We start from the raw sequence: 26,132 nt of genomic DNA on the forward strand, positions 1-26,132 counted from the left end.
CCGCGCCCTCCTCCCGCCGTGCGGCAGCGCTGCCCCCCGCGCCCTCCTACACCCCCTACCCCCCCAATTTCTGCCCCCCCGGGCAAACCCCGGCTGTGCCGGGGAGGAGGTGCGAGCAGAGGCTCCGGAGCAGCAGAACAACCCGCAAGCTCCGCCGATCGGTCACAGGGGAGAGCTCTCGCTCCGCGCACCGCGGCTGCGGCCCCGCTCCGCGCCCGCCCAGCCCCGGCTCCGCCAACATCCCTCCATCCCTGCGCCCCGCGGCTTTCCCACGCCTCCCCCGGGGAGCGGCACCCCCCGACCCACTGCCCCGCAGGGATCTGTGCCCTCTGCTTTATTTCCTTTCTTTCCCCCACTTCTTTTTTTTTCTTTCCCCGGTCCAAGGTTGGAGGGGCTCTGGAAGTTTTCCACCCCGCTGTGAAAATCCGATCCTTGCGGATAACGCTGCAAAGCCCTCCCGAGCTCGCCCCGCTTCCCCCGACAACCACAGGGATCCGCTTTTCCCCAGAAGTGGCCACATGCGTCTCCAAAGCACAATTACTCATCACCTATACGGACTGGTAGATATGCAGAAGCTCTGGTTTGCTACGGTTGCGATACAGAAAATACATTTTTTCATAATTATTTTGGTAAAATGTTTATGTCCATAGATTCTTCTGGCTTTCTCCACCCCCTCCTTAGCTGGCTCTAACACACCCCGTAAGAGCCATTCCAAAAGCACTAGAAAGAAGGCGAGAGATTGTTTTATAACCAAATGCTATATAAGCCTGACAATCATGATTTATTTCATTTCAAACTAGAAGATACGTTTCCACTTTTAATTAGTCACACCAAAAATGTTACAGTTGCCTGTCTTCCTACTAAAATAAAATAAAAAGTTAATTAGGATAAACTAAACTAAGCCATTGGAAGCTACCAGTTTAAGGTCACTTAAAATAGTCCAGGGTTATTTATAATGTCGAAATAAAATTTTCCACTGAACGCCCTAACAAAGTTTCAGGTATCTGGCACAGCTGATTTTCAGTCTCTGTGCAAAAATATCTTTCTGCTGAACATTTACACGTTTAACAGGAACTTACTACAGCCTGGAACAGATCACAGCTCAGAGCTCGAGGATTTTATTTAAATGGTTATGGACAAATTAATAAAAGTACCAGTAATGTTTATGGACCTACATAAAAGCTGGATGGCATTTTTCAGAAGAAGTCATTCATGTTATGATATATATAATCTGGAACATTGGCTTGGATTTGGCTGAAATGGAGAGCAACCCTGCTGTTCGACTTTCCTCGGGTTTTATTTCAGAACTTCTTGGAATTTTAGCACCAGTTGCAAAATGGGTCATATTTTAAGATCTCAGAGAATTGTAGGAGGTTGGTGAAAAAAATGTGCTTGCGCTGCAAGTTACGTCTTCACAAACACCTTCAGATCCACTTTACAAAATCGGATTTTCATTGGTACGGCTGCCCTTGCTGCAATTTAAATTTTCTTTAAGCTTTCTCACTTTTAACTGTGTTATGAATACAGCCATAATTAGATTGCTTTTGGACAAAAAGATAATGTTTTAAAGAGCACTGAGTTTGTTTACCATCACATTTATAAAGCATGGGCCCAGCACGCACCAGTTGTAAGCACTGCATGCTCAGATGAAAAATAATTATCAGATATGAAACATTCTAACCTGGATGACATTCCCTAAATAAATAGTTTCGATGCCAGCTTGGTGGGCTGGAATGTGCTGGAAATATGAGGAATACCGAATTTATTTTGAGCCTTTCTATGTATGCAAATAGCCTTTGTGTAACAGGAATAAATGAATGGGTTCACTGGGTTTGTTATTGTATTGGATATTTTTAGCCAGAGTGACTACAGCAATGTCAGCAATTATTACTATAGTGAAGGAATTGCCAATATTCTCCTTTCCAACATCTACCTTCCCAAAGTTTTTTATTCACTCGTGAAGAGTGCATCGAGCCAAAATATGTGAACTTAAGTAAACTTAATGCTAGAGCAGGTTTTGCCCAAGTTTCCATTCATTTCAGTAGGGGCAAGATAAGCTCCAGTGTCTCTTGGCAGTGCTTTACTTTCACTTTGGTTGGAAGTTGACTGTTTGCCCAGCTATTCTTTGCTTTTTCTTAAGTATGACAAATAGTAATTCTAGATTAGCACGTTACTCGGTCTGCTAAGTAGGCGTGTGGTAATGAGCTCTGTAACTACAGCATTCTTACTCAGACTAGGGACTACTACGGTTTGTTTGACTACTGTGTCCCTGCCCCGTTGATTTACAGCCCAGATAAAAGAAGTTTGTGTCCTGAAATCAGTCAAAAGCATTTAATATTTCAGCACCATGCACAGGTTTTTAGTGTTTATAGTGCCCAATACAAACAGAAGCATAAAGGTTTGAAAGACAGGCTAGAAAATGATTACATTAAGAAAAAAATCAATCTTGAGAATACTACTTTTTCCCCAAGTATTTTCAGTAGGAAGTGAGGACTGAGAGCTTTGACAGTGTTCTGTCTCAGGATTTGATCTGAATGCTCTGGGATCTCAGACAAGACTTCTAGCAAGTTTTCCTTCAGTATAAAACAAGGTATTAACTATGACCATATACCTTTTGAGATGGAAAAATATGTGTTGAATTCTTAGAAGTCCAAAGATGAGCAGGGCTCAGCATTCAGTAATACCAGGAAAAAAAAATGCTTGAATTCTGAAAGCTGGTAGGAAACCTGCTGTGTCACTGCTGAAAAGCTGTCAGCTTTTCCACGGCACGCGGGGAAACACACTCTACACAAGCAAAAAAGCAAACACTTACTGCTTCTGAATTTTTCCTAAATGATGTATTTTCTGCTTCTCTAATAAGCAGGGACTTCCAGCCTAGGTGTGGGTCCTACCTTGGAGTTCTCCCATTTCCCTCCCTGTCTGCAGCCTCTTATGCCCCATTGGAACGGTGTGTATTTCAGGGAGGTTTAAAGCAGCAAACGACCATGTCATCATCATCGGGATGGAAAGAAACCTCGGCCCACTTGTCATCTTGTAACAGCGTTTGAAAGAGAAAGTATGGCCTGTGCTTTCTGGCAGTAAAAACCTGGATGTGTAGTAGGATTAGAAAAATGTATGGTCTGTCTCTCTTAAATAAATTATATATTATATTCTTTTTTTTTTTTTTTTTTTTTTGCTTGCAACAGGCAAACTAAAAATTAACTGTAGAAGGTAGTTAGGGTCCTCATAGTTAGGGACAAACTTTTTTTTTTTCATGGTAAGACCAACTTTGTCCCTTTCCATTAATCCTCCTCCCAGCTTCTGTGTAAATAAAGAGGAAAAATACAGTTTTTCTCCCTTGGATGAAATCACATATAAGCAGTATGTTGTTTTAGAAATACAAAGGCTAAAAAATGAGAACTTAAAATTTTTTTTCCTTATTTCAGCATATATAAAAGCAGCATGAGACAGAAACTTTGTGGCTATTTTTTCTGTTGACAGTGAAAACTGGTTCCCTTGACTTACTGTGGGGAAAGTGGGTGGTATAACTGTTTGTAATTAAAAAGGTTTTATATATTTGGAACCTTGCAGAGTCCCTAAATTTTGCATGCTGTTTTTTAAGAGTCTAATGAAGTGCGCTCTGGCCAGATAAAAGCTCCATAAAGCTCACACAGAAGATACTACAAGATGTAAGTCAATTTTGAGTGGGAGAGGTGTTTTTAATGCTTCCAACCACAAGCACAGCACCAGATCCTTGCCTTTACTCTCTCTGTGTTGCAATGGTGAGGATTCCCATTCTAAATCTATTCTCAATAACATGGATTGCAGAAAAAAATTCTTTGTTACTAACACTGGAAACAATAGAAAAACCCCAAATAGTGACAGGCTTGCTCTAAAAAGGATGAAAACACATAACTTTGGAAGAAGTGGTACAGGTTTCACAGGAGTGAAATAGAAGAAGGAAGCATATGGTAATGGCAAATGTAGAATAAGCATAATGGACACAGCAAACCAACTCTTTGAGAACCATAAAAATTATTTTTGTCTTTTCTTTCCTGAAAGTTCACTCAGGCCAGACCAGAGCATCAAGAATATAATCATATTTATGTTATGACATACTGTAATCCTGAAAATGCTGAGCATCCTGCTTACATTTGAGCAGAAATATGTGTGTGCCCCACATCAGGTGTGGCCTCAAGACCGTGGGTTTGGAGACAGAACAGGATCAATCCCTTAGTGGACTGTTGTGGAATTGGCAGCCAAGTCACAGGAGACAACAACATCAGTCCAAAAACAAGGCATAAGGGCAGATGACAAAACATTAGACATCACAGGAATTATTCTCTCTAGTAATAAAAGACAAAGATCTGGCAGAAAAAATATTATAGGTGAAGCTGCCAGCAGTATCTGCAGTTAAGCTTGTCTGCCACTTTCCAGTATAAGACCTTGTTTTCACTCATGTAATGTTGCCAATTTCTAGCTGTTCAGGATGAGCTTTTCAATCCTGAGTCTGCTTCAAGCCGAATTTTTTGGAAACTTGCAGCAGAAATATTTCTGCTGCTTCTAAGATCGGCATTAAGAGAAAACACATTGTTTCACAGTAGTTTAAAATTTCATCCCAATACCTATTTCAGAGCTGGGTTGGGAAGTTTTACTGAGTAAGAGAAGAATAAAGAGGAAAAAGTAGATAAGTTCCTTTCGTTACCCTTGACCAAAAGGATCCACCCGAGCTTGGCCGCGTCAGAAGCTGCTGAAAATTGTTGAGGTTTTGCTTGCGCGTGCTCAGTCCAGACGGAGGAGTTGGCAGCTACATTTTGCAAAGCCTCCACAGCAGCACTGGGCTTGCTAGACTGGGTTGGATCTGTAGTCAGTCTAGTCTGACCAACATTCTCCCTGACAGTAGGTTGCACTGCTTAAGAGGAAAGGATAAGAAACTCTTGAGTCAGCAGATAGAGATGGGATCTATTCCTCCTTTAAGGTCTCATCCTAGTTAATAGTGGCTTATAAAAAATATGATCAGAATGACTGTCAGAAGTTCAGTTTTAAATTGTGTCTTTTAGAAGTCTATAATTCAACCATAAAAATTCCTTACAGGCTGAAATCTGGCTTGTACTCTTAGTTCAGAAGTCAAAATTCTCTACAGATTTTTTTAAATAGTCTGTTTTGAAGTGAGAGAAAAAAGTAGTCATGAACAAATTCTGGACATTTCTTTCACAACACACTTCATCATTCAGTTATGAAAAGTATGATAAGTTTTAAACAATTTGTTTCAAAGGCTGGTCAGGCCTTAGAAGGAATGTGAATAATTAAAATCTTCAGCATTAACACCAGACATTCAAATGTGAATGAGGTTCTTTGACCTGGGGATATTAGGAGTATTATGATATTAGGAGCTTATGTGATGCAATACCAAAACTTATTATTCTAGTTTACCTTATAAATATTTAGATAGTTTATTAAATGCACATATTGAAAAGCAAGGGAGAATCCTTCTGTCTTTTCATGGCAAAACTCATCGTGAAGGCAGTCACTCAGATGGATGGAGTATCACGCAGCAGTTTTCCTAATTTAAACATAAGAATCACAGAATCACAGATAATGCTGAGTTGGAAGGTATCCACAAGGATCATTGAGTCCAACTCTTAGCCCTGCACAGGACCATCCCCAAGAGTCACACCATGTGCCTGAGAACAGCATAACCTGGAAGTATCCAGGGGGAACAAGTAAGAGGTCCTCAGAGGGGGCAAAGCAGATATAAAACCTTTCTTGGAAGACCACAGCAGCTCTCATTACTACCAAGCTTCTCTTTGTAGAGGAGAAGATAGAGAAGCTCTTCCCATCCCTGGAATGCTTTCAAAGATACTGTGCTTGGCACCCTGAGGTTAGTGCGATTTCTGAGCAGATAAAAGCCCGTTACATGAAAAGGCAGATCCCACCCTCTTTCTTTCTTTTTTTTTTTTCTTTCCTCCTTGGTGAGAAAGAAAGAAAAACCTTATTCTGTCTGCAGTTCCACTGATTTCAGTGGGAGTCTTCATGGAATAAGGTGCTGCTTCACTTAAGAGAAGCAGAGGAAGCCTTTAGCTAACTTGCTGCTTCGGGTTACTTGCCTTATCCTTTCATATTTTCATGTCTAAATGTCCATCTTGGTGAAGAACATGTCAAGCCTTTCAGCTCATTATTTCCATTACATTTTAAAGAGCTGGAATAATTTGTGTTTTTAGGCACAAGAAAACCGTCTTCCACTGTTTTTGACAATTGAAGAACATGGACTGAGGGAAGCAGAGGAAAGCTCTATTTACTAAACACCACATGTAGATTACCACTGATCGTTTTTCTAAGGAAATTTATGACCTGTGTGGAGTAAATAAACTCCCTTTTTGGTAAAGAATCTGCAGCCAATCATTCATTCTTGCTTAGAGACATTACTGTTCGTGTTGCTTTTATGTGGAAGGTTACAGTAAGGGGTGATGTTATTTCTAAATAGACAGTTGGCAACTAAAAAAGAAAAAAAAAGCTATTTCTGACATTACTTATCATGAGATTCTTGCTAGATTATGGCACATTCACTCTGGTTCAGGAAAGAAAGAAAAGATAATGATAGGACAATTATAATTCTTGTAACTAATATGTTATCTTCATGCATGCACTTGCATGCCTAGCTCCATTTACTGGCAAGTTATGGCATTTTACACATCTGAAATAAACAGAGAGCTCTCAGTGTGTCCAGAATGTTCAGTAAGTCTGAAAGCTGTTTGCTCTCTATCTCAGAGTAAATGAGACAGACACTTTGCTTCTCCTGGCTGCCCACCTTGTACTCCCATAATTATGCTCCTTCCCTGCTGCCCTTCCTCTCCCTCATTTCTGCTCTGGGTCCAATAGAGATACAACTTTTTTTAGGCAATTTTAGGCAATCATGACAATTAAGTGAGAAGAAGAAGTGAGAAGAAGCTATATAATGTTTTCAGAAATACAAGTGTTTCTCATGTGCAAGTAACTCAGCCATTTTTAGCTGTACCCCTCTTGATTTGCACTGGTGTGAAAGGGGAACTGGGTTGTTATTAAGTCTACCCAATTTAATAGATGCACACAATATGTTTACTTATTTTCTTCTATCATATGTGAAATTATCAATACAAACTTTAGGAAATACCATTCCACAACAAAAATATTCTGAATTTAAAATGAGCAAGTGCCTTCCTGAGTGATGATTCCATGTCCTTAACTCACCCCACTGCACTTCAGCATGTGGGTCCTGTAATGTCACTGGAACTTTGCCTCCTCTAGAAAAATGATCTGTTTCTGATGAGGGGTGTCGAAAATAGTTTTCCACCCTCAGATCCACTCAAGTACTAGTAGAAATAGCTGCCTCACTGGTGTGGACAAGGTCAGGTAGGTTCATTGCTTACTGTAGCAAATCATGCCTGTTGAGGGCTCATGGGACAACCTGCCTACACAGGATTTGCCTTGGAGTGCAGAGAAGAATTAGTTACAATAGGTGTTGAACTCACTGACTTTGTCTGCACTGGAAGAGAAGTTGTTTTCAACACTACTCCAAGGTGTGTGGAGAGTGGGTGGGCATTTTGACAGCAGTTGTCAAAAACACGTTGTTTCTCTGGGGTAGGTACACTCCTACTAAAATATCAATGCTCCTAAAGGACCAGTTCAGTAAATCTGCAACAGGGCAAAGTCTGCAATGACAGCATGGCCTGGGACTTTCTGTGCTGGTGTACACGTGCAGGATGCCAGATGATGAGCAGGGTTTTTAATCATCTACATAAATACAGAATTCAAGGCCACAAGCCAATTGTCAAAGATTATGCTGCCTAATTCCAAGAACAGTTAGTGGAAGAAAATACCCACGTTATAGGCAAGTGATCAATACTCTCACCACGTGAAGCTGCTGACATAATAATTCATGCCAAATCTTGCAGCCCCTTCACACACTATGTGCTCTTCTGAGCTCATGTGAAAAAGCATAAGAACTATTTTGCCAAACCAGACTGGATCAGGCATCTCTGCTTCTCAGATGTTCATTAATAATTGACCAGATCTGGGGAACCAACATAAAAGAAGTGGATTGTACCAGAGGTTTTCTTTTTCTATGGCGTTTATTTTTGCAATTAGAAAAAGAATAAGCTGGCACATGAGGAAGGAAACTGAAGCAGAAGTTATTTTTCAAACAGATAAAAGAAGATGCTATTTTGTACAGAACAACTTTTAGTTGACCTTTGCAACGAATGCCATAAAATAGTATTTTGGCCACAAATGGAACAACATTTTTAGGAGGATTAATGTTTAATCTGTCTGTCTGTCTGTCTATCTGTGCATGATTTTAAAGAGACTGGAGGAAGCTAGCAGCTCACTCTCACATATAATTGCATCTGTAAAACTTTAAAACTGTGCAAGATCTTTCTCTGCTGTGCTGGATGCCACCAGCATTAGCAGATTACCACAGAAAAAGAACCTAAGGTAGACAGTTAACTTCATAAGGAGTCTTCCAAAAACCTTCCATCCCTCAAAAACTTTAATCCTCAACAAGATCTCGACTCTCACAAACCCCACTATAATATATGAACTGTTCAGTACGCTCACAGAGTTGATAACAGAGTATTTTTTTGAAAATGATAAAACCCAGAGCTATATTAGATGGGAGAAAGTAATTTTTGAGGAATTTTGAAACCCTAGAGAAAATTCAGAGGGGTCAATCACTGTGCTTATACTCAGGGAATATATTTTTTTTTGAATTATCTCTTTTTTTTTGGCATTGGTACAGGTTTCTGTCAGACCACATGTCCCATGGCATTCCCACAATATTGCATGAGTACCATGGCCATGCAGTCATACTTTGTCTTTCCTGGCCCTGGATGTTAGGTGAATGTGAACCTTAAAAAATAAAATGGACACTCAAAAATGTAGATGCTTTACTTTTAAACAGAGAGATAAAGGACATAGCAAGAATAGAGAAAGAAACTCTCCAGATTCAAGAGCTCTGTATTGGCACTCTGCAGCAGTTCCCAGTAAAAATGCTTTAGCTGATCCCAGCTGTAATACTGGCTCACTGGAAAGGGTGACTGGGTATGTCCTTTGGCTGATCTGAACACACTGCCTATAGTTTAAAATCAACATCCTGAGTTTTTCTTAATTTAAAAAACGTATCTAATTCATTAGTGTAAGCGTATTTTAAAATGACTCTGTATTTTCCATCATGATACTACGTTGAAACTGGCAGAATGGAAATTGGAGAGAAGCAGCAAAGAAATAAAAAAACTATCCCGCTCTGTTTCCCAGCTACAGGAATGACCAAAGCTGCCAGAGAAGCACCTTATACAAAAGGAAGACTGTCTGGAGAAGAGGTAAGAACATTCTCAGGAACTCTGCTGAAGGCAGTGCTTCTTATCCAAAAGAAAGACGGAAATATGTAATTGTACCCTTCCTTTAAAACTAGCTCTTGCTGCTTTCCTGTGTGTTACAGATCACATGTTATTTTACATTGGAAGCTTACTGCTAAAATCTAAAACGTAAGGGCCAAGTCCTGCTCTTAGATACACATGCACTCCAATGAGCTCAAAGAGAGCTGTGTTCATATGTTTAGCAATGGAATTTGGCCCTAAATATTTAAACATTTATTCAGAGGGGGAAAAAAAATCTTCTCTGATACACTTGTATCTCATATCTAATGTAGACAGATTACCACCACTGGGTACCCATGCTGAGGCATAAAAAGTGTTGGGGAACCATAAACTCAGCATTCTACCTGCTCTGCATGGTCAAATAACATGAACATGTTTCAGAACATTAAGGAAATTAAACCTTTAGCAACCTGTGGCTGATGTTATTTATTCTGCAGTCCAGCAGTAATTTGATGCAAATTGCTGGCACTATTCCTGCAAGTCAAGAAATTACTGTTTTGAATGGACTGATTCTGGAAACTTTCATTATATGAATATGCAATCCAGAAAGAACTAATATCCTCTGTTTATATTTTTTCTGTAGAGGAAAGCTCAGTCTTCTGCCTGATTCTCACTTATCTTCCCAAGGCTTATGACTGGAGTCCATAATAATCTAACCATGTCATTTGGAAATGGTTAACCTGAGGATCCCACCTGTTCTCTGTGGCAAATGGCCCAGATGTGTTTTTGCTGAGGATACAAAGGATTCAGAAACCTGCACTAACCATGGTGACTGGGCTTCCAGTGAAACCTACTCCTGCTACTGTATTTGCCAGAATACATTCTGTTACCAGAGTATCCTCTGTGCTTCTGGTTCAGTCGGGGTTAACTTTGGTTGTGCATTTTGTGCAGCACAGTGGTTTCAGTGAAATGCTGACAGTCAGGACAGTGAGAGTGATGGGCAGGTGTGATCATATGGGTCATGAATCTCTCTTGATGTTGTGCTTCAGTGAGCTCTTTGAGATCCATTAGCTAAAGCTGCTACCTGCTCCCCAGCTGGAGGAGCCTCTGGCTACAGAGTTGGCTCTTTCCCTTGCTTTGGAGAATTGGAGCTTTGCCTCTTCTTTACTGCTCTCATTTTTAGGTGACAAGGATATCCAGCATACTGCCAGAGTGCTCTTTCAAAGCTGCATGGTTTTTTTGGGCACAGTCAGTTTCGTAAGAAAGACTGCACCGTTTTTAGAGCCTTTTGGCTCTAAACCATAGAGGTTTAGAGCTCTCTAACCATAGATGTCACCCTTGAATATCTCTGGCTATAGAGGTGCAGTGCAGGATATTGCCAAAATGCTGTGACCTTTGTGGGAAGAACGTAGGAAAAAGAGCAAGTACAGACTCATTAAGTTAATTAATAATCATGGCCAGTTGGGCCTTCTACCCAGATCTTGCATCAGTGCTAACAAGGTGAGTTAGGAGTGATCTACGACCAAGAAATTCTTCGCTGGTACAAATCATGATTTTGGTTTGCTCTGGTGGTTATCTTGGTTGAGATCAAACCTCAAGCGTTACTTCAGATAATATATACAATTATTAGCATAAGCCTCCTTGATTGTGTGTGGAAACTCCCAACCTCATTTGTGGAAGCCATGGTTTTGAAAAGGGTACAACAAACAAACACTGCTTAAGCCACAGTCTCAGTTAGGGCAGCTGACTGGAGAGGCTGGAGGAGTTGGTGGCTGGGAAAAGGACCCCTCTAAAGTAGTTTATCTTCAGCTGTATTGATTCAGATCAGTCAGGAACAAAACTCTGCTTTTATCTTGCTTTATATTTAATTCATATGCTGCTTACTTAAGGGCGTGCCTACGGTGTTGGCTTCTGAGAGGAGTGTTAATATATGTGCAAAATGGCTACTACAGGTTGAAAGTCTTGGTCACACAACTGGATTACACAACATAAGGTTCTATCCTCAAGATCATGGTGCTACCTAATTCTGTCTCTCCAGGTCTTTAATTTCCAGGCATTGGAATTGCCTTAAATGCATTTTGGCATGGAATGCATCATTATTTTCATATTGTGCTAGTCTACTCTCCTGCTTTCATCCATACAAGCCAGGAGTGAATAAGAGTTGGCAACTTCATACTCGACTATTATATTGCAGAGTACACTTTAATCAGCACCCTAATAAATAGCATGCTCAATTAATTGGGACATTTGCCAGGAAACCAATTCCCTTCCCTGCACTTCAGTCGCTGTAAATGATGGATAAATAGCATTCTTGCTGTTGTCTGTGAGCATATTTGTTGTAATTAACAGGTATGATTTGCTGTTTGCTGGCATGTGTTACCTCAGTAGCTCTGCTCACTTTTGAGCAGGCTCCCTGTTCCCGTGCAGTTACTAAAAATAAATAACACAGAGATTTTCTTTTCACTATTTGCTTAAATCAAGGTAGTGCTTTTGTATCAAAAACAAAAAAAAAAAAGATAATCTATATATTATATTCCTATATGGTTTTGACAATTACAGGTGGTAATCTAATTAGCAAGTTTCTGTTTTAATTAGTATGGCAAAGAGGACTTTGCCATACTATGGAATAATTTATAATAAAGGGAGGGATCTCTGCTGCAGCTTTCTAACACTATGTTTTTTGACCAGAGGCTGCATGGTGGTTTGCTTTAAAGTGGTATTTCCTTGAGGGAGATCCACAGAAGTACAATCTATTTTCATAAACTGGTATATGCTGTGATTTACTGTAGGCATGTGACACTTTCTCCTATTCAGACACGCTTTGCCAAAAAATTAAATAAAATTGAACACAGCAAACCCTTCTAATCCCTGCATTCCTCACAGATTGCTTTAATGGAGACTGAAGAAATTATTGGAAGTAAATGAATACAAAAAAGGAAATGGTACTGGGGAAATCTCAACAAGGGATCTTAAAAACCAGGGTGGCTATGGATCAGCAAAGGGTAGAAACATTCGTGTAATTAAAGGAGAACATAATTTGTGAGTTATCTGAAAAAAATTGTCTGGGTTGGCATTTACTTTGACTTGTTGGCTGGAGGAGAAGAAACCGCCCTGCACCACTGCATAAGGCTCCTTATTAGTTGTGGCTTCGACAGAGGCTCCGTCTCCTCTTTGGAGCAAGGAGGATTTCTTTCATTACATAATCCGGATTATGTTTTTTTTTAATAGATTGAATTTTTTTTTCTCCTGTGTGTGCAAATTCTCCTTGCCCCGATGCCTCTATACTGAGGTTATTATGCCGAAGGAATGCGAGTGTCTGGAGTAACAATGGTTCATTTTCGTTTAATGACTTTGTCGACAGGATGGAGACATTTTTGTGGTGTGATGAATTCACTCGGTCTCCCGTTGTGTTTTCTCCACATGCTTTGGAAACTCTCTCCCTCTCTGAGAATTGTGGCCATCCACTCCAGCAAGAGCTTCATTACTTTATATTCATTGTATTTAAATGACACCCCAGTGGTACTGACCTCCTGGGATGATTGATGTAAATTATATGCTATGTAGGGGGAAAATAAAATCTTTTTCTGACTTTTTATGTTCTGCAGAGAAATAAAAAGTGAAAACAAATGACAGAGAAAATCAGGCTTATTCAAAGTGAAACTTTGCAAGCATTATGGTTTGAGCAGACTCCAGCTTGTAAAAGTGCTGAGATAGTTTATAATGACCTTGTGATCTGAAAGGTGACCTGGAAAGGGGAAACAATTTTGTATGTGCCCTTTTTTGGTTCTGTACAATGCACAACAAAAACTTGATCAGGTTTTTTCCTCTCAGTGAAGTATTGTAAGAATTCAGACCCAAGCAGCGAGCAGCCTCTGCACTTTTACGAGCTAGAGAAAGGCACACTACTAGAAAGGACACCTCACTCCTCTTTCCTCCTGTCTTCTAGCAGATTTTTTTGTATTGATTTCAGATTTCATAGCCAGTAGGTATCTATCTTGTCCAACTATTCTGCCAGGAGTTATTACCTACAGAAGTTGCAACAGGGGAAATGTTCTTTCATCAGTTCAGCTCATCACTGGGCAGCAGCTTCAATCCCTTCCGAACTGGTAACCTCTCACTGCAGGCAAAAGGGTTCTGCACAGCAACACAGTTTGTCAGAAAATATTTCTGTCAGTGCTTTTTCAGGCACCTCACCAAGTCACACTGCCTCTTTCCAAGCTCCTGGAAGTTATGTAGTTCACAGTGGACATGCTTAACCACATTATCCTAGTAATCCCCTTATTAAAATTACCATATGGAACTGGCGTAGTAATTTCTCTATTTGTCTGTGTTTTCATATTAGTCTGTCCTACCAATTCTGATATACACGAAACTATGCATAGAAATCTCAGCAATATGCTGCCTTGCCTTCCTCAGTTTAATGTAAAGTTTTGACAAATCATAGAATTTGGCTAAAAACTTGAGTTGCCTTGAGTTTTTCTGCAGTACCTTTCACAACTTGACAGAATGCTTTGATTCTCCTTTTGGCCAGGATGCTCATCAGTAACCCTGCTTTGGCTGGGGCTGCCCAGATATTTTAAAATGTCTAACAGGAAGGAATAGTTCAGTGCATCCTCCTTGCAGCACTCACTAGACTTTGCAGTGCAGGCAAGAATCAGCAGCATAAGGCCTCTCGTTCTCTAGGATAATATCTTGGTGTTTTGCCCTGTTGCTGTCAGTGCTCGGGCTGGTATCAGCTTTGCTTCCATAATCGTAAGCAGCAGCAGAAGGGAGGGAGGCTGGCAGCACTCGGCAGCCAGCCACAGAATCACCTCGTCTTCCTGAAGCTGATGTGGGAGGTGGGAACAGGGAGGAAGCAACGCAGAGGGGACTGGCAGAATGTTTATACGAAGCAGTAAGAAGGACTGGGAGTGAATGGTAGCCAAAAAAAAAAAAAAAACCCCAACCTAAGGGTAGCAGAAGGAAGCTAAGAGAGAAAGACAGAAAATAAGATGGCTTTGTAATAAAGTGGAATTCAGATAGCCCCTGGAGTGTTAAGATCATTGCAGTGGTTACCAGAGCTTTCTTTTTCCTCTTTTTCTTATCCTCCACTCCCCCCCCACCAAAAAAAAAGAAGTAAAATACTAAGATTTGCATAAAATTATGAAGTCCTTATGATGTCAGTTTCTTAGAATGAGTCCTAGGAGAAATTATATGAACCCTGTTCTGTGGGTAGGCAGGAATTTGAGTTGAGAGGGACTGAGAAGGTCAAAGAAGAAGACAGAGCATAACTCTGGAATTTATACACCCTGCAAACTTTCAAGAAAAGTAAGATTTTTGGTGGTGAAAAAAGCACTAACAGTTATTCCATTTACCTCTATTGGTCCCACTTATTAATTCCAGTTTATACCATGGTACACTTCAGCCTCTCTCCTAACAAACCTGCATGTGATGAGCGAAAAGACCAAACTAAACTCACAGAAACCTACAGTTAGGAGGTGTCGAAGGAAGAAAAGGTTGAAAGGAGAAAGGAAGGGTTAAAAGATGAAAGGAAAGGTGGCTTAATGCTCCAGCTCACCTAGTCATGCCCTTCCCCATCAACCTATTGAGCTGACAGGACACAGGAAAAGGAAAGCCACCATTGCCAGGAATCAGAGGAAAACACAGATATATAACCACCTCAAGGCCTTTCATCATCCCAGCATAGAACAGTGTATTTAATCTGGAAGGGACCTACAATGATCATCTTGTCCAACTGCCTGACCATGTCAGGGATAACCAGAAGTTAAAGCAAATTGTTAAGGGGATTGTCTAAATGCCTCTTATACACTGATATGTGTGGATCATCGACCACCTCTCCAGACGGCTGTTCCAGTGTTTGACCACTCTCTTAGTAAAGACATGCTTCCTAATGTCCAATCTAAACCTCCTTGGCACAGCTTTGAAGAATTAATGGCATGGTTGAAGCAGTACAACTTGGTATGCCATAGCAAGGATCCAGTGGTACTTGGAAGGCTAAAGACAAACCAGGATCGCTGTCGCTCACACTGTGCTATTTTTGAACACCTGTACAGGGCTGTAGCTGCAGAGATGAGGGCGGGCTGGCCTCATCAGCCAGACACCTATGTAAGCTCACACCTCCCTCCTGAGGGGGATCCAGGCGCCTCTTCCCAAAATCCTCCAGATTTTGGCACTCATAGTAGCCCTGGAGCTCTTCCCAGTGCCGTCCAGCACCGCCCAGCGCTGACAGGGAAGGAAGGGGTGGCCATGGCCCTTTGGGCAGCACCTGCAACAACCACCCTGGAGGTGTTCAAGGAAAGACTAGACTTGGCACTTAGTACCATGGTCTGGTTGACAGGGTGGTGGTTGGTCATAGGTTGGATTAGGAGATCTCAGATGCCTTTTCCAACCAAAGGGATTCTGTGATCCACAGAATTCTTAGGGTATACTGAGTTGGAAGGGACCAACAAGGATCAAGTCCAACTCTTAAGTAAATAGCCCATACAAGGACTAACCCACAACCTTGGTGTTCTTGGTACCAGGGTCACCTGCAGCAGGTGATGTAGGAACACATCCAGGTGGGTTTGGAATGCCTCCGGAGAGGGAGATTCCATGACCTCCCTGGGCAACCCCTTCCGGTGCCCTGCCAGCCTCACTGTAAAGAAGTTCGTCCTCACGTTGAGGCGAAACATAGTGTGTTTTTAGATTATGGCCACTGCTCCTCGTCCTGTCACTGGGCACCACCAAAAAGAGCCTGGCACCACCCTCTACTCACCCGCCTTTTGAGATACTTATGTGCATTAATGATCCTGTGATTCTGTGAGGGGCGGGCTGAGGGGAGCGGCTGAGGAGAGAGTTGAGATGAGAAGACCAGCCGAGGTGAGCGGCTGAGGGGAGCGCCGGCAGCGGCGGCGGGAGGACGCGGTGGCGGCCCCGCCTCGCCCCGGCTCCTCCCCGCGCCCCGGGAGGCGCCGCCGCCTTCCCTGTGCGGGGCGGCCGCTGTGGCGGAACCGGCTCCTCCCCGGCGCGGGCGGCGCCATTTTACCCCCCCTCCCGCCGTGCCTGCCTCGGCGGCCGTGGCGGCGGCGGGAACAGCGCGAAGCTGCCGCTGCTTTCCGTCCCCCTCGTTTTCTCGCCTCGGTCCAGGCGAGAAGGAAAGACCGAGGTTCAGTTCCTGTCCCTCGCTCTCCCCTCTCGGCTCTCCGCACACGGGGTGGGGGGACCGGGCACCACAAGCTGCTCCCACCCTCCTCCCATCCTTCCTCCCCTGCACATCTCAGCCGCCTCCTCCTCCTCCTCCTCCATCCATCCATCCATCCATCCTTCCCCGGGGGTGAGCCTTTGAGTGAGTCACCAGCGAGGGCACGCTCTTAGGCAGTGTGTTGCTATTAATTAACTTGGCGAGGCTGCTCGGTGTTGGGGCCTTCAGGAGCATTAACGGGGCGGTTCCTGCCCGCGGTACCTGCGGGGCGCGGGGGGGGCCGGGGCGCGGGGTTTTCTGGTGTCCGTGGGTGGTGTTACATCAGACCCTGCCCTGCTTGGTTTGTCGCCTCGCAGCTAATCTGGAAGGTGTTTCTAGGACCTCTTTTTCTTATTTTAAAAAATATTCTTAACGTTATGTGACAGTGGCCAGGCTTTGGCCTGCAGTGCGCTGCAGGTTGTTAATTTATTCGTGTCACTCTGATGCTACGAAGTGTTACTAGTTTGTAATTTTTGTCTACAGGAAGTGGATTTTATTTATTTTGCCCAAACAGATGTGGTGGTTTATTAATTGTAATTCTCTGTATTTGGCTGTTCATTCTTAATGAGAAGTGTTGGATACATACACTGATGCCCTAAATGGATGTAATTCCTGATATTTCAGAATGTTTACTTAAGGTCTACGGTATTCCTTACAGAAATTAGTCCTCTCAGAAATTAATGGTAAATGCTAAAAACAGTCCAGAAGCATATTTCCCTATGTTAGCTTTAAGTGACTTTTCCTCTCACTATGTTTTTATACCTCCTATGTACAGATCAACTGCTTCTGAGTTCCTAGAAATTACACAAATGGATGCTTTGTAGTTGATGAATGCAAAACACAATATACATGCAGAACATATATTACTGTGTGTGTGAAGGGGAGGCAGGAACCTGATGTTGTGGGCAACCAAGTTTGCTGTGTGGCATTAGTGCTAATGATTTATTGTGAGACGTTTGATTTCCTACGAGTGAATCTGTTTCAAGGTTTGCAGCAGTGTTGGTGATACGCTTACATTTTCTTTTGAAGTCTTTGATCTAACTCCCACATCATTCTCTTTCTTGATACAGGCCTTGCTTTCCCTTTGGCTTAAGGCAGCAGTGCTTACTTGGCGGGATACAGTGCACCCTCCCTCTCTCCCTTTTTGCATATCTTTCTTCAGTGCTGCCCAGATCCAAGTGGTGTGGAAGGCAGTGTCAGTCCCTCTGTTAACTTCAGTGGACTTTGCACAGGCCTGTATTTGCATGTTACTAATATGCAAATCACATTTTGTTTTATTTTGGTTCCTTTTTCTCCCGTGTATTGTTGCCATGTAGGTGGAAATGTTAGTGTTAAAAGTAGCATTTCCAACTCTAACAGTTTTTCTGAAAGCCTCATCTCTGCTTGTGAAAGTTTGAAAAAGTTAGCTTTCAGTTAGAGAAAGAAATTCTTAGCTGTGATGTTCTGAAGAAAAGCTTGAGGTCTTGCCAGAATATGCTAAAAAGGCAGGAGGAAGAACTCCAAGTCATGTCTCTGAGAAGTAAACAACAAATCCTTCAGTGCATTAGTGGCATTTTACTTGTGACTTTAAAATACGTGGATTTGGAGACATTACTTAAGGTTTAAAAAGATTCAGTAGCATTTAGATTATTTGCTGAGCCTCTGAGCATCATAACCAGCTGAATTACTCTCATGGGCTCAATTCTGAGTAGCACAGAATGGGGCTGGGATTTGATTAGTCAATTAGTAACTTGTCAGTGTAAGCAAACTGTAATTTAGCAAGCTACAAGTGTTTTAAGAATTGCCTACATATAGTAGTGTAGAGCAACAGTGAGTATTGTTCACCTTGTTAGTGCTGCTCTGATGTGATGCCCTCAGGCCGTGAGACCAGCTAGACAGTGTCTTTCTAGGTCATCATTGCAAGAGTGTTCTGAGGCATGAGGCCAAACCCAAGCAGTGTATAATTATACCATAGAAACTAATTGAGTTAATGCTCTTGTTGCAGTTGTGAAATATCCAAATGTGTAGATACACAAGTGTGTGCAGAGGAGGAAACTAGTCAGGCCTCTGCTCTCATGGAACGAGTCAGTGGTGAGTCAGTTATGAGCTTATCTGGAGCTGATCAGAAAAACTGCCTGTCAAAGGTTCTGAAAATGGTATTGATTTGGTCTGTAATCTGTGTTTCAGATACTTGGCACTCACAGTGCTGCAGGGAGTCGTTACTAATTTGAAGTAACCTTAGTAAGTGTTCTTTTGCAAGCTAACACTGGTGAAACTTCTATTTATAAATAATCTTTGGCTCTTCTCTACCCCTGTATTTTGCATACGTTTGAAGTATTGCATTTGATGACAATCAGACTTTCACAGAGTCAGCTGCAAAGTTTCTAGTTCACACAGCTCCTTAAACTGTCATAGGAGTAACAGTAATGGAAAAAGAGGTCAGGAGCTTGCATGGAAGAGGTGATTTCCAGTAGGCTTTTGCTGAAATGTTTTATTGAAAACACACACGTTTTTCTTTGCTACTTAAGCACATGGTTTTTAAAAGCACTTAAATTATCAACGTAGCTCTTCAATGTTTTATGATTTGAGAGATTATAGTAAGAATTAAGCCAGTTCCTGAGTATACCTGGGAAAAATGTCTATTTTTGACTGAACAGGAATACATTTTAATAGACACTTATTGGTCATCACCTGTGACAGAGATCTCTGGAAAGGGTTGGAGGGCCTGAATGTTACTGACATACTGTTAGACCTGCTTTTTAAAAGCTAATTTTTGTGCTTGCAACTTACATTTTAAAGCCATGGCTGTTTTTCCTGTAGTTTTCCTTGTATTAGCTGTTGTGCAAATGAACAACAGAGGTAGACATTTTCTCCTCTAGAGAATTTCTACTTTTGATGGCTAGCACTGATTTCTGAAAGGAGAGGAACAGCTCAACAACAAGAATTAGGAGAATTTTATATAATCTCACCTATGTATTTGGCTGCTCGTTTTTGGTGAGACATTTTGGATAGATAAATTGATGCCCTAACTTGATGGTATTCCTGATATGGCAGAATATTCAATTAAAGTTAGGGTGGTACTATATATTAAGAAATTATTTTAATTGCATTTCAAATAGTGAACCAAACACAGAGTGATGTGAAAAGAGGAGGATCAATGTGAGCAGTGTAAGAGATTGAGAAGATAATGCTACCTTGAAAGGAGATGAAGGCAGGTGAAGGTTTAGAGAGAGAAATTATACTGAGGAAAATATAGTTTAAGGCTAATGGTGACTTGGCTGTGCTTTATAGAAAATCTACCTGCATTAGTAAAACCTTAAACTTTTAAGTTACTTTAGATGGAACTAAAGGTAGATGGGAACCATTGTTGGCAAATGAGCAGTAAAGCATATTGGCAGAACTAATTTGACCTTTGCATATAAATATTTTATGTTTTACTTGTCAGAATAAGCAAAATACTGAGCAAGTCACAGTTTGGGGCCTGTTCATCTTTGCATGCTGGAGTCAAGTGTGCAAGTCCCTGGTGACTTGAAGGTATTCTTTATCATCAGACCTGTGTTTGCTTCACTGAAAATTGTCAGTGGTTCCCACAGGAAGATCATGGTCACTAAATTGCATCTCTATACAATTATTAAATAATTAGTATGGAAGGGTGAGAGTACTAATGTTTTATGAAAAAACAATTGCTAGTCCAAATGAAGTTATGGTTATAGGAGCCAGCTCCTGAAAGCTGTGGAAACTTTGCTGTTAGTTACAGGTTGTCTGGTCTTTACACTGTTTTGTTAAAGCATTTAACAAAATAAAGGAAAGAAAATAATTGATGTTTAATTTGCAGTGCCATTAACTGCCAGATGTGGCACAGAACAAAAAGTGTGCGTGTTCAGTTCAGAGGGAGATGGGCATATACATTAGATTAATTTTCCCTGCTTTCTTAAAAATAAATATATCACTTCTGGGGAAGGACAGAGCTCTGATTAGACTGGAGCTAGAAATGCTGAGAGAAGTGTTTGTAAACATCTCCAGATGTGGAGGCAGAGCTCTCATGTAAGATTGTGCTGTGTGTTTCCCAGTCTCAAGTAAAACAGTCACATCTGTATATTTGTATTCTTTCAGTAGCCCAGACCATTCTGTGGTCTGTTTCAGAAGAAGCTTAAATAATTGTCCTGTCTAGCTCATGAGTGGACAAATAATAGCTTAAAATATGAGGACATGCGAGTAATTTCAAGTAAAACAGCAGTTGTTACACACAGTGAAGTCAGAAGGGTATATTTTAGTCTGAGGTTGGTTAGTGACTTTTCTTTCCCAGCTAAGTCAGTGAGAGCATTGTGCTTGTTCACTGCTTTCATTTAAGGTCTTCAGTAAAATTAATGCACAAAGATACATTATGAAATGTAGAAATGAACATGAAGGATTATTTTATCTCCAGGGATGTTGAAGAGTTTTAAAATCATTAAGATGCATATTCTTTGGACCAAAATCTATGCCTACTTGTATTAGTAAATTTGTTTTTCCCTTCGTTATCAGCCATGCATGTTTCTTCTGTAACTTCTCCATGGGAATGAATGACTGAGTTGCCTTTTAAATGGAAAGGGGGGAATGATGTTCAGTTGTGTTCCTTGTATTCGTGTGGGCTTTTCAGGCATGTTTTGTTCCAAGAAAGAGTGTCACAGTTAAAGACGAGATGCTTATTTGTCTGGGTGGTGAAAGCTGGGCTGGGCATTGACAGCTATAAGATGAATTTTTCTTTTTGGTATTCACTTTAAAATAAAACTACCATAAGCAACTAGTCTATGAAGCAATAAATGGAAGCAGCAGCAGCAGATGTCATGTGTTATCCTTAGCATGAATAGTGCATGCATTTTGCTTTGTGATACTTTGTTAATTAATTAAAAATTAAAGCAAGCTGAGATTGCATTCCCATCTTTGAACAATATTCTTGAATGCAGACCTGGTGCAGATGTGTCACTGCCCGCCCACAGATTGCTCCTAATCCTAGATTTGGTCTGACTGTTCCCTGAAAGTTTGGGCCTTTGCTTTATCTACTTGGCTTTTGAAGAGGTGGTGTTTAGGAAATATGGAAATTATTTTTCCTATTGCCTGTAAGCAAAGCCATTTCTTAATTGTTGCACAAAAAAGCTGATTTTTTTTTTTTTAACCTGGACAGGCTTGAGGATGATAAACTAGTTCCATTATATACTTAGAATCATTAATGTCTTGTAAAATTCAGACCATACATGCCCTGTGCATATCTGTGACCCTTTAGAGTGTTTCTAGTTCCAGCCTACTTGAACAGCTCAGGAGAACTTAAGGACTTGGTGTTTTCATTTTTACTTTTCCCATATTACTGGAAGAGTGGGTGATAAGCAAAACAATATATGTACTCATGCATTTGGTAATTAATTATTGGTGTTTTGTTTAACCTTCTCTTGTTTTTTAATAATTTTGAGTGCACACTCAGAAAGCTGGTCTTGCACATGTTCAGCAGGGGTTGTGGCTGTGTTTTTGTTTTTTAAAAGAAATGCTCTAAAAAAAAAATAAAAATCTGTATTTCCTGTATTTAATTAAGTTGTTACATCTCCAATTCCGGAACTGTTACTTTACACTCTTGTCAGCTGGTGAGGCCATGCATCTAGTGAAATACTCAGTGGCAGCAGACTAGTTAATCTAATTACTCTGAAGTAAAGAGTGTGAAAACAAAAGCATTAATTTTAATTTTGTGTTAATTCATAGTCATCTCGGCCTTTATTTCCTTCCTGTTTTGTTTGGGTTTATATAAATGAAAATTTGTCAGTCTGTAAATTTTTGCATGGTTTCAGTTTATATGCAAAATGTGTTTATGAAAGGCAAGAGAAGAGGACTGATGTGATAACTACATTAGATGTATGTTTATGAATTAAGTCATTGTGATGGTAAATTCTGCTCTGTGTTATTCAGTACAAAAAGTTATGCAAGGACAGTGCTGGGTTTTTTGGTAATTCTGCACCTTTGTTGGCCTATCTGTGCAAATCCACTTTTGTTTTAAACAGACCCAGTTTAGACTTAGATGTTTTCTTTTGGTGAAGTGACAGCTGTTATTACTATTAATGTTTGCTCTTCCTGAGTGGTTTAGGTCACTCAGACTGTGTGTTTAGAGGACTGTTCTCTAGTGATTGTTTGGATGCACTTTTCTCTTGGATCTTCATGTGACATTTTGGCAATGGTGGCTGGTGAAAGTATTTGAGCAATATTTCAAGAGGCTTGTTGACTGAGTATATGTTGTTAAGCCTGGAGAAGAGAAGGCTCTGAGGAGACCTCCCAGCACCTTCCAGTACCTAAAAGGGCTCTGAGAGAGCCTGGGAGGGACTTTGGACAAGGGTGTGTGATGATGGGATAAGAGGGAATGGCTTTAAACTTTAGGAGAGTAGGATTATATATATTGGGAAGTTCTTTCCTGTGAGGATGGTGAGACACTGGCACAGGTTGCCCAGAGAAGCTGTGGCTACACAATCACAGAAATGTTCAGGGCCAGGCTGAGCAGGGCTTGGAGCAACTTTGGAGCAACAAGGTGTTCCTGTCCATAGCAGGGGTGTTGGAATGAAGTGATCTTTAAGATCTCTTCCAACCTAAACTATTCTATGACTCTATTTCTCTCTCTCTCTGTCTCTCTGTGTATATATATGTATGTTAAGGCTGCTTTATGTATGTCCCAAATAATATGAGTCAGCTTGCAGATTTTGTGATTTGCTGTTATTGGCTAAATGTATAGCCTGTATATTAAATTCACATTTTAGGAGCAGTGGAATTTCAATTTTTATACATCTCTCAGCTTGCTCTTGAATAAGTAGATGGGTTATACAGATATCTCTTTGACTGTAGAAGAGTCAGTGTGAGTTAGTACTACTTGATTATTTCAGGATGGATATGGACATGAAGGAGGGCTATGAAATGAAAGTCTGCCTGGATGTCTTACTGTGGTGAGAGGGATGGGTCTGAACCTGATGAAAAATGACTTAAAATTTGTTTCCCTCAACTGAGAACTCTTTTGTTCTGCTGATTCATATGGAACAAGTACTGTTTTCTGTTGTGACTCTTCAGTGTAAAAGACATTGAGATTGCAGGAGATGCTTTAAAATATATTATTGATTATATACACATTTTAATATGCATTTTCAATCATACTCTTGATTGTAATATTTTACTTATGGGAAAAGAATTTATAAAAGCTGGACCTCTTTGGATATAAACTCATAATTACCAGTCCAGATAGTGTTAATCAGAAGTTATCTTCTTTCTAGAGTTCATGATTAAAATACAGCACACTGAAATAATCTGTGACCTAATCTGAACATCTGAATTCATTTTGTAGAATATGGCAAACAGCTGCATTTCAGTTTGGAGTTAAAACAAATACAGTATATCGACCCATTGAAGATTACTGTAGGCTTTTCAGTTCCATGATAGCTGTACTTATTGAAGAAAATTGATTTGAGAGTGCTTCTGCTTTTGAATGATTTTTTTTTCTTTCTTTTTTTTTTTTTTTAATGTCCGGAAGAAAGGAAATAGAACATACGGAGGATGGGACTTTGATGTGTAAAGAAGTTAATTATCTAAACCATCAAACAAAACGTGGGCTGTGGAAGTAATTATTGTAAAGGGTCTGATGAAGCCTGACAAGCTGTTGGTTTTTAATGTCAAGAAAATGCTGTACACCTGCTTGATTTGAAAGTTAAATCATTTGGTTGCAATAGGAAGATCAAGTTTTTAGTGAAGCAATAGCCAATAAGCTTTCAGCTTTCAAGCCTACTGATACTTGCACACATCTACAGCTCTGCAAGTGTTTTTTAATTAAACTGTTCTTGTCCACTTGGAGGGCAGGAATCTAGGAAAGGATTTACCCCAAACCAGGACTTGCATGAATCACAAATCTTACACTGTGAGGAGGTAACTGTGGAATTGTCCCAAGGTTTTTGGGAATTTTGGGAGAATGCTTCATAAGTTAGTAGAAAAGAACCTCATGGATAAAGTAAAATATCTGTTATGGATGGTCAAAGGAAATAGCCATATATATGATACTAAATTATATTAGCTTTAAAAAAACCTAAACTTAAAACCCCCTTAAGTCTTTGTATGCTGTTCAGTTTTGAAACATTTTTTTTTTGTTTTTAAAATTAACTAATTTGACTGTTTAGGTTATATGACTCTGGTAATTGCTGATTATGACAACACTGAAGCCTAGTGTGTAACTACTCATATGATTAAAATCAGACTTTAGTGGGAGCAAACTTGTGATTAAAGTTACACATGTGCATAAGTGCTTGCAGGATGGGGACCCAAATTAGAATCTGCTTGAAGATGAACAGAAGTCTGTGAAAATCTACTTGAAAGCATTAATAAAAATAAGTAAACTTATGACACCAAGTTGGGTGGGAGTAGGGAGGCTGTACAGAGGGATCTGGACAGGCTGGATCAGTCAAACAAGGCCAGTTGTGTGAGGTTCAACAAGGCCAAGTCCTGCACTTTAATCACAATAACCTCGTGCAGTGCTGGGGGCAGAATGTTTGGAAAGCTGCTTGTTGGGAAAGGCCCTGGGGGTGCTGGTTGGCAGAGGCTGAACATGAGCCAGAGTGTGCCCAGGTGGCCAAGAAGGCCAATGTCACCTGGTCTGTGTCAGCAATAGTGTGGCAGCAGGAGCAGGGCAGTGACTGTCCCCCTGTGCTGGGCACTGCTGAGGCCTCACCTTGAATCTTGGGTTCAGTTTGGGCCCCTCAATACAGGGAAGATGTTGAGGTGCTGAAATGAGTCCAGAGAAGGGCAACAGAGCTGGGGAAGGGTCTGGAGCACAAATCGGATGAGGAGCAGCTGGGGGGGGCTCATCCTGGAGAAAAGGAGACTTGGGGGGACCTTCTTGCTCACTACAACTCCCTGACAGGAATGTGGGGATTAGGCGCTTGTCTCAGGTGACAAGTGCCAAGTCAAGAGGAAACAGCCTCTAGTTGTGCTGGGGGAGGCTTAGGTGGGACATGAGGATGTTTCTTCGTGGAAAAGGTGGTCAGACATTGGGATGGGCTGCCCAGGGAAGTGGTTGAGTTCACCATCCCTCCAGGGGTTTAAAAGACATGGTCCATGCTTTACTCATGTACTTGGCAGTGGCAGGTTAATGGTTGGAATCAATGATTTTAAAGGTATTTTCCAACTTAAACCATTCTATGATTCCATCTAAAGCACGAACGTCTTATTTTTCGTCCTTTGTCCAACTGCTCTTGTGTCATTAGCCTTTCAAAGCACATGTTACTTTTTGAAGGTATGTTATGACTTGTATTTAGACTATTATAAGTTTTCTTCAACCAAAGCAGAATATTTGGGATTGATTGCAATGCTTTTAATGACATTTAATATAAATCTGGTCCTGTACTTTAAAATTGCTTTTTAGAAAAGTAATCTATCTTAACCTTTGAACTTTAAAATGGAGGAAAGTAGGATCTCTTACAGCACAGCAAACTATATCAACATATATTTTATTGTCATTACTACTGCTACAACTAATGGTACAAGAAATGAGCAGTGCAACTCAACTGTTACTAGTGTGCAACAAACTAGAAGAGGAAGAAATGTAGTGGGAATATATC

The 26,132-nt window shown here is 40.8% G+C and overlaps 2 protein-coding genes across 7 annotated transcripts in view; one reads left to right on the forward strand and one right to left on the reverse strand.

Annotated features, from left to right (window-relative positions):
* The window catches only part of RUNX2 (RUNX family transcription factor 2), a 181,049-nt gene extending 164,862 nt beyond the window's left edge, over positions 1–16,187 (reverse strand). The window contains exon 1 of the mRNA XM_051811550.1: positions 16,084–16,187. The gene's annotated coding sequence lies outside the window, so the exon portion shown is untranslated. The remainder of the gene's footprint in view (positions 1–16,083) is intronic.
* The window catches only part of SUPT3H (SPT3 homolog, SAGA and STAGA complex component), a 276,110-nt gene continuing 265,929 nt past the window's right edge, over positions 15,952–26,132 (forward strand). For 3 of the 6 annotated variants that reach the window (XM_051811711.1, XM_051811710.1, XM_051811715.1), the window contains exon 1: positions 15,952–16,187. In XM_051811711.1, the coding sequence (XP_051667671.1) occupies positions 16,170–16,187 (18 nt within the window). In that variant the 5' untranslated portion in view covers positions 15,952–16,169. The other 3 variants (XM_051811733.1, XM_051811743.1, XM_051811723.1) reach the window with 3 other exon arrangements.

This window comes from Manacus candei, unplaced genomic scaffold, assembly GCF_025592945.1.
Source record: "Manacus candei isolate 608988 ecotype Guabito, Panama unplaced genomic scaffold, ASM2559294v1 h1tg000007l, whole genome shotgun sequence".
Taxonomy (NCBI): Eukaryota; Metazoa; Chordata; class Aves; order Passeriformes; family Pipridae; genus Manacus; species Manacus candei.